This window comes from Megalobrama amblycephala, linkage group LG12 (assembly GCF_018812025.1).
Source record: "Megalobrama amblycephala isolate DHTTF-2021 linkage group LG12, ASM1881202v1, whole genome shotgun sequence".
Lineage (NCBI taxonomy): Eukaryota > Metazoa > Chordata > Actinopteri > Cypriniformes > Xenocyprididae > Megalobrama > Megalobrama amblycephala.
In genome coordinates this window covers 1,591,930-1,605,210 of record NC_063055.1, presented here as the reverse complement: position 1 = coordinate 1,605,210, position 13,281 = coordinate 1,591,930, and the positions used below count along the sequence as shown (strand labels likewise).

Below are 13,281 nucleotides of genomic sequence, written 5' to 3'. Positions count from 1 at the left end.
GATGTTCAGATTAACACGAGCTTGCACATCTTTAGCCTTGTGTTTACATGTGTGACCTGATGGTGGCTTCAGTGTTTGTCACTGGATGCTGATTGGTTCGTTCAGAGCTTAATTTGATTGGACGGTTCCACTGGTGAACAGATGAGGAAGGTTGTGAGTTTTAGGCTGTATTCACTGGTGTTTTATTCGTACTGTATGTTGATTTCTCATCATCAGACTGTTGAATCGTCACTTATGGTTTATCAGCTGCAAATGTTTGAGTTAAAATGGATCCTTGACTGTTGATGTCTGTCATTTTCAGGGTTCCTGCACTTCCTGTGAAGAACCTCACTGGATCAGGGCCCGTCCATCCTGCCTTAGCAGGTACTAAAATCTAGTTCAGTTTAGCGTAAAACAACAACTTTATTTTAATATTTTACGTGTTTCTGCAAGTAAACAGGTTAACTCTGTACAAAGGTATATAAAAATTTATTTTATTTTATTTTTGCAAGTAAACAGCTTCACTCTGCAAAGGTATATGACAATTATTTAATTTTTATTTTATTGCTTTTATTTCAGTTTTATTTTATTTTATATATTTTTTTTAACTAAACAGCTTAACTCTGTACAAAGGTATATAAAAATTGTTTATTTTATTTTATTATTTTTATTTGATTTTATTACACAAGTAAAATATAAAAGGTATATAAAACAGCTTATTTTATTTAATTATTTTATTTTGCAAGTAATTATTAACTCTGTATAACAATATACAACAATTAAAATATATATATATATATATTGCAAGTAAACAGTTTCATGTAAAACAGTTTCTTTTATTTTATTATTTTTATTTTGCAAGTAAACAGCTTAACTCTGCAAAGAAATAAAAACTGTTTATTTTATTTTATAATTTATTTTATTTTATTTTGCAAGTAAACAGCTAAACTGTACAAAAGTATATAAAAATAGTTTTATTATTTTTTTTTTAACTAAACAGCTTAACTCTGTACAAAGGTATATAAAAATTGTTTATTTTATTTTATTATTTTTATTTTATTTTATTACACAAGTAAACAGTTTAGCTCTCTATAAAAGTATAGCAAAATAGTTTTATTATTTTATTTTATTTTTTTAACTAAACAGCTTAACTCTGTACCAAGGTGTATAGAAATTAATTTAATTTAATTTAATTTAATTTAATTTAATTTAATTTAATTTAATTTAATTTAATTTTGCAAGTAAACAGCTTAACTCTGTACAAAGGTTTTTATTTTATTTTATTTTATTTTATTTTATTTTATTTTATTATTTTATTTTATTTTGCAAATAATCAGCTTAATTTTGTACCAAGGTGTATGGAAATTTATTTTTTATTATTTTTTAAATTTTATTTTAATATAAAATTAAAACAAGTTCCAATGAATGAGTTTTTAAAAAAGACATAAAATAGGAATAAATAAAGAAAAAGTTATATCAGATACAAAACTGCTTTATTGGCACAGTATAATTTTTAGTTTTTACATGTATAGCATAAATGAAAGCACATATATGTGTGTTTGTGTCAGGTATCACAGGTATCCTCATGTGCGCTGCCGGACTCCCCGTGTGTTTGACTCGAGCCCCTAAACCCATCCTCCATCCACCGCCGATCAACAAGAGCGACCTGAAACCAGTGCCGGGAATCAACAGCATCCGACGCAAGACCAAGAAAAAACACCTTCGTAAAGGTCAGGCATCAGAGGCCGTGTGTGTGTGTGTGTGTGTGTGTGTGTGTCTTGCGATTGATTCTCTGTCTCACTTTTTTGCTGATGTGAGCAGAACAGACTTTACACACAGAGTGTGAAACGAGCAACGATGGAAAGTGACAAGGTTTCTCTTACACAACCGCATTACAACATCTCAACCATGTTACCAAAGATCTGCTCAACACACACAGATTTGCTTTTGCGCTGCCGTCCCTGCAAAAATCAAGTAGCAGGAATCAATAGTGTATTGAAAGTGTGACAGCAGGTGTGTGTTCCTGCACTAAAGGTCACGAGAATAAAGACGCTTTGAGGAATAAACACTGAAGCACGCTGTGTGTGTGTGTGTTTACTGTGTTTACTATAGTTTGAAGACTACATTTGATAAATAAATCTGGCAGATCTTCTCTTTAGCATCTTTCAATGTAAAAAGGATTAATAAGTAAAGTAGAAACACTGTCGGTTTAGAAAATTAAGAGCTTTAAAAGCTGGAGTCCGTCATATGGAGTCAAATAAACACACACTTCTGTCTGCCATCATATATTTCTGAAGTTCTTGGTGAAAGCCTGACCAGAGACAAATGCTGTTAGCTGTTAACTATAGAGCATCTCTTATCCAGAACTGCACAGCGATGTTATTCTGTATCGTCCCTGTCAAATATACTGGAGCTCACTGTTTATTTTATTTTATTATTGTTTTATTTTATTTGTTTATTATGTATTGTGTATTTTTTATTTTATTTTTGTTACATTTTATATTAGTATTCTTTTATTTTATTTTAATGTTTTAACAGCTTAACTAGAAATGTTTTTTTTATTTTATTTTATTTTATTAAATAAAATGCAAATAAAATAAGAACCAATTAATGAATCATAACAAATAATGATTTAACAACTTTTTTCTCGTAATTTAATGACTTTATTCTCAACATTTTTTCTTTATTCTCAACATTTTATCTCGACTTTTTTCTCGAAATTTATCGATTTTTTTCTCGTAATTTAACTATTTTATTCTCAACATTTTATTTCGACTTTTTTCTTGAAATTTAACAAGTTTTTTCTCGTAATTTAATGAGTTTATTCTCAACATTTTATTTCGACTTTTTTCTTGAAATTTAATAAGTTTTTTCTCGTAATTTAACAAGTTTATTCTCAACATTTTATTTCAACTTTTTTCTTGAAATTTAACGAGTTTTTTCTCGAAATTTAACGATTTTTTTCTCGAAATTTAACGAGTTTTTTCTCGAAATTTAACAACTTTAATCCCGAGATGGTTTTATTTTTTTATTATTGCTTGGCCCTAATCCTCTTCCGTACAAATAAAATAAGAACCAATTAATGAATTTTAACAAAAATACATAAATTCTGAATTAATTATGAATAATTATTTTATTTTATTTTTGTATATTTTTCATATATTAGTATTTTTCTATTTTATTTTTTATGTTTTATTTTATTTGAACATTTTAACAGCTTAACTCTGTACAAAGGCATATAGAAATGGTTTTATTTTATTTTATTTTACATGCAAATATACGGAAGAGGATTAGGGCCAAGCAATAATAAAAAAATAAAACCATCTCGAGATTAACAAATTTGTTAAATTATGAGAAAAAAAGTTGTTAAATTTCGAGAAAAAAAGTTGAGAGAAAATGGTGAGAATAAAGTCATTAAATTACGAGAAAATGTCGTTAAATTATGAGAACAAATTCGTAATTTAACGAATTTGTTCTCGTAATTTAACAACTTTTTTCTCGTAATTTAATGACTTTATTCTCAACATTTTTTCTTTATTCTCAACATTTTATCTCGACTTTTTTCTCGAAATTTATCGAGTTTTTTCTCGTAATTTAACTATTTTATTCTCAACATTTTATTTCGACTTTTTTCTTGAAATTTAACAAGTTTTTTCTCGTAATTTAATGAGTTTATTCTCAACATTTTATTTCGACTTTTTTCTTGAAATTTAATACGTTTTTTCTCGTAATTTAACAAGTTTATTCTCAACATTTTATTTCAACTTTTTTCTTGAAATTTAACGAGTTTTTTCTCGAAATTTAACGATTTTTTTCTCGAAATTTAACGAGTTTTTTCTCGAAATTTAACAACTTTAATCCAGAGATGGTTTTATTTTTTTATTATTTCTTGGCCCTAATCCTCTTCCGTACAAATAAAATAAGAACCAATTAATGAATTTTAACAAAAATACATAAATTGCGAATTAATTATGAATATTTATTTTTTGTATATCTTTTGTATATTTTTCATATATTGGTATTTTTTATTTTATTTTTTGTTTTATTTTATTTGAACACTTTAACAGCTTTACTCTGTACAAAAGCATATAGAGATGGTTTTATTTATTTATTTTTAATTTTTTTTATTTTATTTCAACAAGTAAAATAAGAAACAATAAATTATTTTAACAAAAAGACAAATTCTGAATTATTTTATTATTATTTTATTTTATTTATGCAAGCAAGCAAATTATGGTTTTAACAAAAATATATAAATTATGAATTAATTATGAATATTTATTTTATTTTATTTTTTATTTAATTTTTGTATATTTTTGTACATTTTTCATATATTAGTATTTTTTATTTTATTTTTTGTTTTATTTTATTTGAACACTTTAACAGCTTAACTCTGTACAAAAGCATATAGAGATGGCTTTATTTATTTATTTATTTATTTATTTATTTTAACAAGTAAAATAAGAAACAAATTATTTTAACAAAAGACAAATTATGAATTATTTTATTATTATTTTATTTTATTTATGCAAGCAAGCAAATTATGGTTTTAACAAAAACGCATAAATGTAAAAAAGTGTACCGATATCAAGATCAAGCCCTACACAAACACACGACACGAGCCCACAGTCTGTAAGATTGGGATCTAAATCATTTGCTTGTTTCGTCTCTTTCTTCAGGTAAAAACCCAGAGGATGTAGTTCGACGGTACACAGAGAAAGTCAAAACGGCCCCAGATGAGGTGATTCCTGCACACATGTGATTTATGAGTGTCATGTGACCAGCAGAGCGTTGTCTTGTTTACTAGCAGAGCTAATGACTGAGGCAGCAGATGTCTGTCGGTGTTACTCATTGTTGATATCCGTCAGGACTGCACCATCTGCATGGAGAGACTGGCCACGGCGTCCGGATACGAGGGAGTGCTGAGCTACAAGGGCATCAAACCCGAGCTGGTCGGCAAACTGGGAAAGTGTGGTCACATGTACCATCTCCTGTGTCTGGTGGCCATGTACAACAACGGCAATAAGGTCAGAGCATGAGAAGACTCATATCATTGTACATACAGGGGTGTTTTTCAAAGACTTGAACCAAACCAGTTCCAAGATCAACCACAATACTATGACATTTTCTTTGCAGAAATGTTGTTGTGATAGTACTGCAGTCTTCTTCATGTGTTGTTGTGGTTGAATGTTGCTCATGTGTGTTTCAGGACGGCAGTCTGCAGTGTCCCACCTGTAAGGCCATCTATGGGGAGAAAACCGGCACGCAGCCCCCTGGGAAGATGGAGTACCACGTCATTCCTCATTCTCTGCCTGGACACTCCGACACCAAGACTATCCGTATCGTCTATGACATTCCCGCTGGAATACAGGTATATTCAGTGAAATCTGTCTTTTCCTTATCAACACTGCAAAAAATATGTTTTCCTTTATCTTGTTTTCCAGCACAAATATCCCAACATTCTTAAATCGAGATACACTTACTGGAGAAGAGAAATGACTGAAGATATTAAGTGTTGTTTACTGGAAAAAAGTGAGTTTGTGCTTAAAACAAGAACTAATATCTGCCAATGAAGTCATAAAAATCATTTTTCTGACCCCATTAGCAGATATTTGTGCTTGTTTTATGGATATTTTTGTTTTTTTCATAATATCTTCAGTCATTTTGCTTCTCTAGTAAATGTATCTTGATTTAAAAGGGTCATGAACTGCATTGTTTTATTGTTTTATAATGTTTCCTGGGGTGCACTTATAATGTTACTATAATTTTTACATCAAAAAGTGCCATAATTTAGAAATAAAAGGCATTTTTCCTACACTGATTTTATCCTCTGATTTGAACGCTCTGTTTTAAGGGGCGTGTCTTCTGTGAGACTTCAGTGGAAACGCCCACTGCTGTGATTGGCTGACATATTTGCATATAAAATAGCTAAGCATTACTCTCAAAAACTTTTAGCACGTTTTTAAAATTACAGCTCTCAAGGTTATCTAATCGTGAAAAGCATTATATTGAGATCGTGGCATGAAAGGTTGCAGTGATGAACATGTAGTTGATCACAGACATGTTGTTGAGCTCATGAAAGCAGTGATCTCGTCAATTTCTGCACACTAACGAATGCTTTCATCATAACTAACAGTGCAAACATGATGTAACTAAGAGATTTGATGAATAAAACGTGAGTTTTGGTGCGGATCACTGATAAACTCGTGCTGTTTGATTGACAGCTCCAGCGATTGTAAAGGGAGCGTTCTTTGATTTTCATCCTACTAAGAGAAACGAGGTGAAGTTGAGCGTTTAGTCGCTGGTTTGATTTACTGACACACAGATAAAGATCATCTGACTGTACATGAATCATTAATATCAGATCAGGCATTAGAATGAACACAGTTACTGACATGTTGTTGCATTACCGTCGAGTCCATATCGTAAAAGTCTGATAATGCGATTGATTTATCAAAGAATCCACAGTGAAATGAACCGAATACAAATAAATAAAGTTCAACTGAGACATTCACATTGTTGAAAATAAATAATCATATTCCTGCATTAGGATAATAATGTTATTTCAGTCCTGTATCGCTCTTCTCTCACTAACACACCAGTGGGCGGGGCTAACGCTGCAGTGATGAAGTAGGCGTTGATTTCTTCTGTGGAGGCGGAGTTTCACCGATCTATAGACACATTCAGGGTCGAGTCGTTCTCTGGGTCTGGTGTCAATAAAAGCTTTTATTGGACTAACAAGGAAGATTTCAGTTCTGAAACTTATAATACAATGGCCTCTGATATATCAAAAGCTCAAGGAAATGTTGATTTCTCAATTCATGACCCCTTTAAGAATGTTTAGATATTTGTGCTGGAAAACAAGACAGAAATATTGAGGAAGAAAATCATTTCTTGCAGTGTCTTTTTAATAATACCATATGTCAGCTAAAATCTATATAGAGAGAATAAAATCTTTTTTATATTTTTTGTTTTTGTCAAATTGTGCTTGTTTGCTAATACAGCGAGGAGACGAAGAGTAGGAACCGGACAAACAAGACACATAATAACGTGACAAATAACAAAACTGTATTCTGTACGATTAAAAATATACATACTAAAAGTTGGTGTCGGATATTACTGTAATTACAGACTCAAATGTTAATGAGGGACACGTTTGTAAAAACTGGAGCATTTGTTCTTTGGCCCAGTTTTTGTAGAGAAATGCTTTGCACCAATATTTAATATGTCAAGCTGTTTCTGCAGAATGACCTGTGGGCTTGTGGCTTATGGTCACCGTGTTTTGCCATATGTGAGACAGGAAGTGGCTGAGCGGGGATTTCCTGCTCAATGGGGACAGTAGCAGAGCTCATGATCGGCTTCCCACTCGCTTTCTGGGCTCCCACGTCACCAGATTAACTCGATAAACATATTCCATCCATAATATGATCATAATCATGGCACGAAATGTGTTTTTATGCCAGTTATTTTAGTCTCATTGAGAATACTGTTCAAAAGTTTGGAGTCTGTAAAATTGTTTGATGTTTTGAAAGTCTCTTCTGCTCTCCAAGGCTAGATTTATTTGATCAAAAATACAGTAAAAATTGTGAAATATTATTACAATGTAAAATAACTGTTTTCTATGTGAATATATAGTAAAGTGTAATTTATATCCAGTGATCAAAGCTGAATTTTCAGCACCATTACTCCAGTCTTCAGTGTCACATGATCCTTCAGAAATCATTCTAATATGATGATTTGCTGCTCAAGAAACATTTATGATTATTATCAATGTTCAAAACAGTTCATATTTATGTGGAAACTTTTTTTTCAGGATCTTTGATGAATAGAAAGTTCTAAAGAACAGCATTTGTTTGAAATAGATTTTTTTGTAACATTATAAACGTCTTTACTGTTTTACTATAGTTAGTAAAACTTTAAAAAAATAATTAAAATAATGTAAAAAAAAATATATCCAAAAAAAAAAAAAAAAAAAAAAAAAAAAAAATATATATATATATATATATATCCTAATTAAACTTATTTTATTTCAGCTATTTGCCAAAGCAATGTTTCTTAGTATCATTTAGTTTAATTTGATGTACTAAAATAACTAAAACTAAAAAAAAACTAAAAAAAAAAAAAAATAAACATAAAAGACTTTAGTATATATTTTTTAAATTGCTAAAAAATGTATATATATATATATATATATATATATATATATATATATATAATATATATATATATATAATTTTTTTTACATTTTCATTGTAATTGTTTTTCTTAATAATTTTGTTGTGTGAGTTTGTTTTTACTGGTTAGGGTTATTTGAAATATGTCTAATATTTATTGAAGTTTTAGTTATTTTACAACAAGTTAAACTATAAATGTTTGTATTGTTAATTTGATCAATTTAATGCATCCTTGCTGAATAAAAGTATTAATTTCTTTTTTAAAAAAATTAAACGTTAGTGTGTATATATATTAAAATTGTGTGTATACATATATTTTTTTAAATTATTGTCAATTTTCCATTTTCATTTTTTTAGTAACTTTGTTGTGTGTGTTTCTTTTTACTAATTGTTTTTTTTTTAATATGTCTAATGCAGTTTTTATTAATTTTTATTTAAGTTTTAGTTATTTTAGAACAAGTTAAACTAAATGAAAATGAGACATGTTGCCTTGGCGACTAGCTGAAATAAAACAAGTTTAATTTTTGTTTATTATTTAATTGCTTCAGTTAATTTTTATTTTATCTCAAGTAACAGAAACGTCTTTTTTATGGATTAAGTTTTAGTTTTATTTAACTAACCCTGTTCCCCTACAGTTTTAGGAAAGGATTCTTGCACTAAAACAGTAATAATTTAGCTTTACGTGATCATTTTTGTCCCTCTCAAGTACTTGTGTCACTGCACCTTTAAGACTTCTGCATGTGAACGACCTTCTGCTAGCAATAATTATATAATAAACACCATTAATAAACAACGTGAGAGTGTGACAGTTCAAGTACGTCACTTCAAACTATTTCAAAAGAGCAAGAAAAATCCTTTTTTCCGTGATAAATCCTCATTAATATTCTCGCCGCAGGCCGTATTCCAGTGAAGGCATGCGCTGGTGTTGTGTGAGATGAGAGGGATGGAGTATAATGCTTCATTCACTGCAGTAATGGTTTTCTGCTGCGTATGCCTTTGATCCGCACATGTGAAGCTGTGATGTGATCAGAGAGATCTTCTGTTCTCTGAAGAACGGCACACGCGCCGACGAGTCCTCAGGGCATCCTTAGCCTCTTCCTCTCTGCTGCGCGCTAATTGAGCGAGCGGAGTGTGAAGTGTGACCGCCTGTGTTTTCTGTGTGTTTCATCCAGACCACGGAGCATCCCAACCCTGGGAAAAAGTACAGCGCGCGGGGATTTCCTCGACACTGCTACTTACCGGACAACGAGAAAGGCCGGAAGGTGAGATTGAAGATCTGATCTGAATCATATCAACTTACTGTTGTTTTTCAAGACTATATGAAAATATAAAATGTAATTAATGCATTTTATTTATTTATTTTTTAATAAGTAGTTCTGTTGCTGCCAACCATCATGTACTGTTATTCAAAAGTTGGGAATCATTAAGATGTTTTAATGTTTTATTAGCTCAAAAATTGTGAAATATTATTACATTTTATAATAGCTATAATAGCTGTGATTATATTATAAAATGTAATTTATATCCAGTGATCAAAGCTGAATTTTCAGCATCATTACTCCAGTCTTCAGTGTCACATGATCCTTCAGAAATCATTCTAATATGATGATTTGATGCTCGAGAAACATTTATGATTATTATCAGTGTTGAAAACAGTTCATATTTTTGTGGAAACTGATACATTTTATTTCTCAGGATTCTTTGATGAATGGAAAGTTCTAAAGAACAGCATTTATTTGAAATAGAATCTTTTGTAACATTATAAATATCTTTACTGTCACTTTTGATCAATTGAATGTGTTCTTGATTAATAAAAGTATTAATTTCTTTCAAAAACACTTTTTCAAAAACTATTTTACTCAATATTTCTGTTTGTGGTTCATTGACGAATAAGGTTTTTAAAAATGTAAAAAAAAAAACATTATGGGGATATAATTAATTTTACAGTTTTATTAAGTGTTAACAATGAGATTATGTGGTTTTTATAATCAATTATCACTGCTTTTGTCATTTTTTTACAAGATTTGTCACTAAAAAAGTCATTCGGTTTTGACGAATGACAATATGTTCTAACAATTTAGCTATCAAAAGGACAGTCAAACATTTTAGATTTAGTTCAAGTTTTTAAAATATTACAACATTTTCCATGTTTTATAGCGGTTGCACTGAATGACCTGATGTTTCGGGACATGAGTATGATCAAGTGAATTTATCAAATAGTTAAGAGAGAGTTAGTTACTTTGTTTCATGACCATGTGGTCCTTTGCAGGTGTCTGAATGATGTCACATCCTGTCACATGATATTGATCACATGACTTGATCCAAAATGGTCCCTTTATATCGGTTACTCCGAATGACATCAATGAAATTCATTCTTTCTCATAACAAAGTAACAACTTCTACACATAATTTTAATACTATTTTGCACTATGTTGATATATAATGTTATAAAATAAAAAAAAACATACATTTATTACATTTTAAGATATTTTAATCACAAATGAAATGGGTGTATTGGAGTCCAGTTAAACCACATGACCTTTTGACACTTCAAAATCTTTAAAATCCCTTTTTTATGTAGCAAAATATAATTAAATAGTGAAATTCATTTTTCCAGACATTCTTTCTCATAACAAAGCAACGACTTCTACACATAATTTTAATACCATTTTGCACTATGTTGATAAATGAGGTTATAAAATCATGCCAGAATAAAAACATACAAATTTATTACATTTTAAGATGTTTTAATCACAAATTAAATATTCCTGTATTGGAGTCCAGTTAAACCGAATGACACTTCAAAATCTTTAAAATCCCTTTATATGAAGCAAAATATAATTAAAACCTTTTGGATTCAATAAAAGAGATCTAGTTGCACTACCTTACATACTTTGCATGTCATATCTTTGTTTTTATTATTAAGTCCTTTGGACAAAAAATGCCCCGTCATTGAACCGTGTATATTCTCTATTCATTTCTGTTGATTTAATTCAAATGTTCAAATGTTGTTCTCATGAAGCTGAATTGATGATATGACTGAATATTGTCTTATTTGAAGGTGTTGAAGTTGCTAATCATGGCGTGGGACCGTCGTCTGATCTTCACCATCGGGACGTCCAGCACCACGGGAGAGTCGGACACGGTCGTGTGGAACGAGATTCACCACAAGACCGAGTTCGGCTCCAACCTGACCGGCCACGGCTACCCCGACCCCAACTACCTGGACAACGTGATGAGAGAACTGTCCGCTCAGGGCGTCGGCGAGGACAACCTGAAGGACTGAGGCGGTGCGGTGCGGGTCGGTCCGCTGCGGGGCACACAACTGCACACACCCCTCATTCGGAGGCGTTTCTGACCGCTGGAGAGACCTTTGACCTCTCGGCGGCGGCTTGAACAGGGAGCGACGGTCCTCGCTGACTCCGAGTCAGTCCGAGTGGATGATGATGGAGCGAAGAAAACAACAGTCACAGCTTTCTCTATCTCTCTCTATCTCGTTCTTTTTTTGAGGCTACCCTTAATGCAGCTGGGCTCAGACCCGAGTGCATGTGGTGGTTGTATATACACACATTCGTGGTTGACCGATCTACAGATTGCTTTTTAAAATGCTTATTTTATGCTAAGTTAACACCTCTGATGCTGATAATCACAAAACCACCAGATATCAGATGATTAATAATCGGGTTTCCCGATATATCGGTCAACCGTTGCACCCAATATCTGTTATTTCCATCGGTCGACATGGAGAACTTTTTTGTTTCCATGTTGTTTTTGCATCACTTTCAGACAGGGATGGTTTTCCTGGTGTTTTCTGCCTGGATTCTTTGAAACATTATCGGTTTGGCCTCCGTATATATAATTAAAGGAGGCCCGTAGTTGTTGGCGTTTGTAGGGATATTTGTGTAGATGGATCCGCGGGGCTGTTTCTGATGTTTGTGCAACCGCTGCATAAAATATGTGCACTTCAAAACATTCAGCTCTTCAGCTCGTGTGCTACTTTTGAACTTCAGAGCAATTAGGCGGAGCGAACTGAGATTTGAGGATCCTTCTGTGTGCAGTTTAATATTTAGAGTGAATAAGATGAATAGGATGTCTTCTTGAAATATGCAATGATTCATATTCTATCTTGCTTCGTTTCTCTTTTATGTCATAAATCTGAGAGTGCTTGCAGACGGGTTTGTTTGTGGTCCTTTGCTGTGTTTGGGATGGGATACTAGCATACTACTTTACTCGAGATCTGCACACTGCTTTTGAGTTTTTAAAAATAAAAAATGTAGGCGTTATCCCAGGATAAATGTTTTAAATAGTTGTCTAATGACCACATATTGTCAAGATAATCCAAATTGTGGCTGACATTTCTAGTTCATTTGTCACTAGAAATCAAGTTGAGCATATTGCAGTGGTTCTCAACCACTAGGGGGCCGTGAGATGACTTAAATGATTTAAAATATGACAAAACTAAGCTAAAACAAGCATTAAAATGAGCTAAAATCAAATTATTTTTCATTTTAAGTCAACAACTTTTTTCTTTTTTGTTTTTAAAGAATCAGGTTTTTATAGTTGGTCAAATTAAAAAAAAATTACTGAAATAAAATAAATTATGTAAAAAAAAAATATTTCAGCTATTTGCCAAAGCAACTCATTTTTATTTAGTTTAATTTGATGTGCTAAGCTAGCTAAAACTAAAAACTGAAATAAAATAAAATAAAAATAAGTATATATATATATATATATATATATATATATATATACACACACACACACACACACACACACACACTAAAAAAAACTTTAGTACTTTTTAAAAAAATCTCAGTGATACTAAAATAACACTGAACCTGGGAAAACTGGGATATATGAGGAAGCCCCATTTGTGATCTCTGTTCCTTAAAATTATGTAAATTAATAAAATCTTAAAGCTCCTTGGGCATTTTTACAATAAATATACATTTTACTAGCTATGCCGAGCTCTAAAATATTTTATCGGGTAGAAATTTTAGGTAAAATTAATAATAATAATAATCAGTGCTGGGTAGATTACTTACAAATTGTAGTTAGTTACTGATTACAAATTACATGACAAAAATTGTGGTTAGTAATGTAATCCATTACATTATACGTTTAAGGT

General features: G+C 31.2%; 1 protein-coding gene across 3 annotated transcripts in view; it reads left to right on the top strand.

Moving 5' to 3' along the window:
* Positions 1-12,323, top strand: part of dtx1 (deltex 1, E3 ubiquitin ligase) — a 46,017-nt gene extending 33,694 nt beyond the window's left edge. For 2 of the 3 annotated variants that reach the window (XM_048209684.1, XM_048209685.1), the window contains exons 4-10: positions 302-363; positions 1,548-1,709; positions 4,659-4,720; positions 4,848-5,006; positions 5,189-5,350; positions 9,326-9,415; positions 11,215-12,323. In XM_048209684.1, the coding sequence (XP_048065641.1) occupies positions 302-363; positions 1,548-1,709; positions 4,659-4,720; positions 4,848-5,006; positions 5,189-5,350; positions 9,326-9,415; positions 11,215-11,439 (922 nt within the window). In that variant the 3' untranslated portion in view covers positions 11,440-12,323. Of the gene's footprint in view, positions 1-301; positions 364-1,547; positions 1,710-4,658; positions 4,721-4,847; positions 5,007-5,188; positions 5,351-6,983; positions 7,527-9,325; positions 9,416-11,214 lie in introns of those variants that run through there. The other variant, XM_048209686.1, reaches the window with a different exon arrangement.
* Positions 12,324-13,281: the final 958 nt, after the last annotated feature.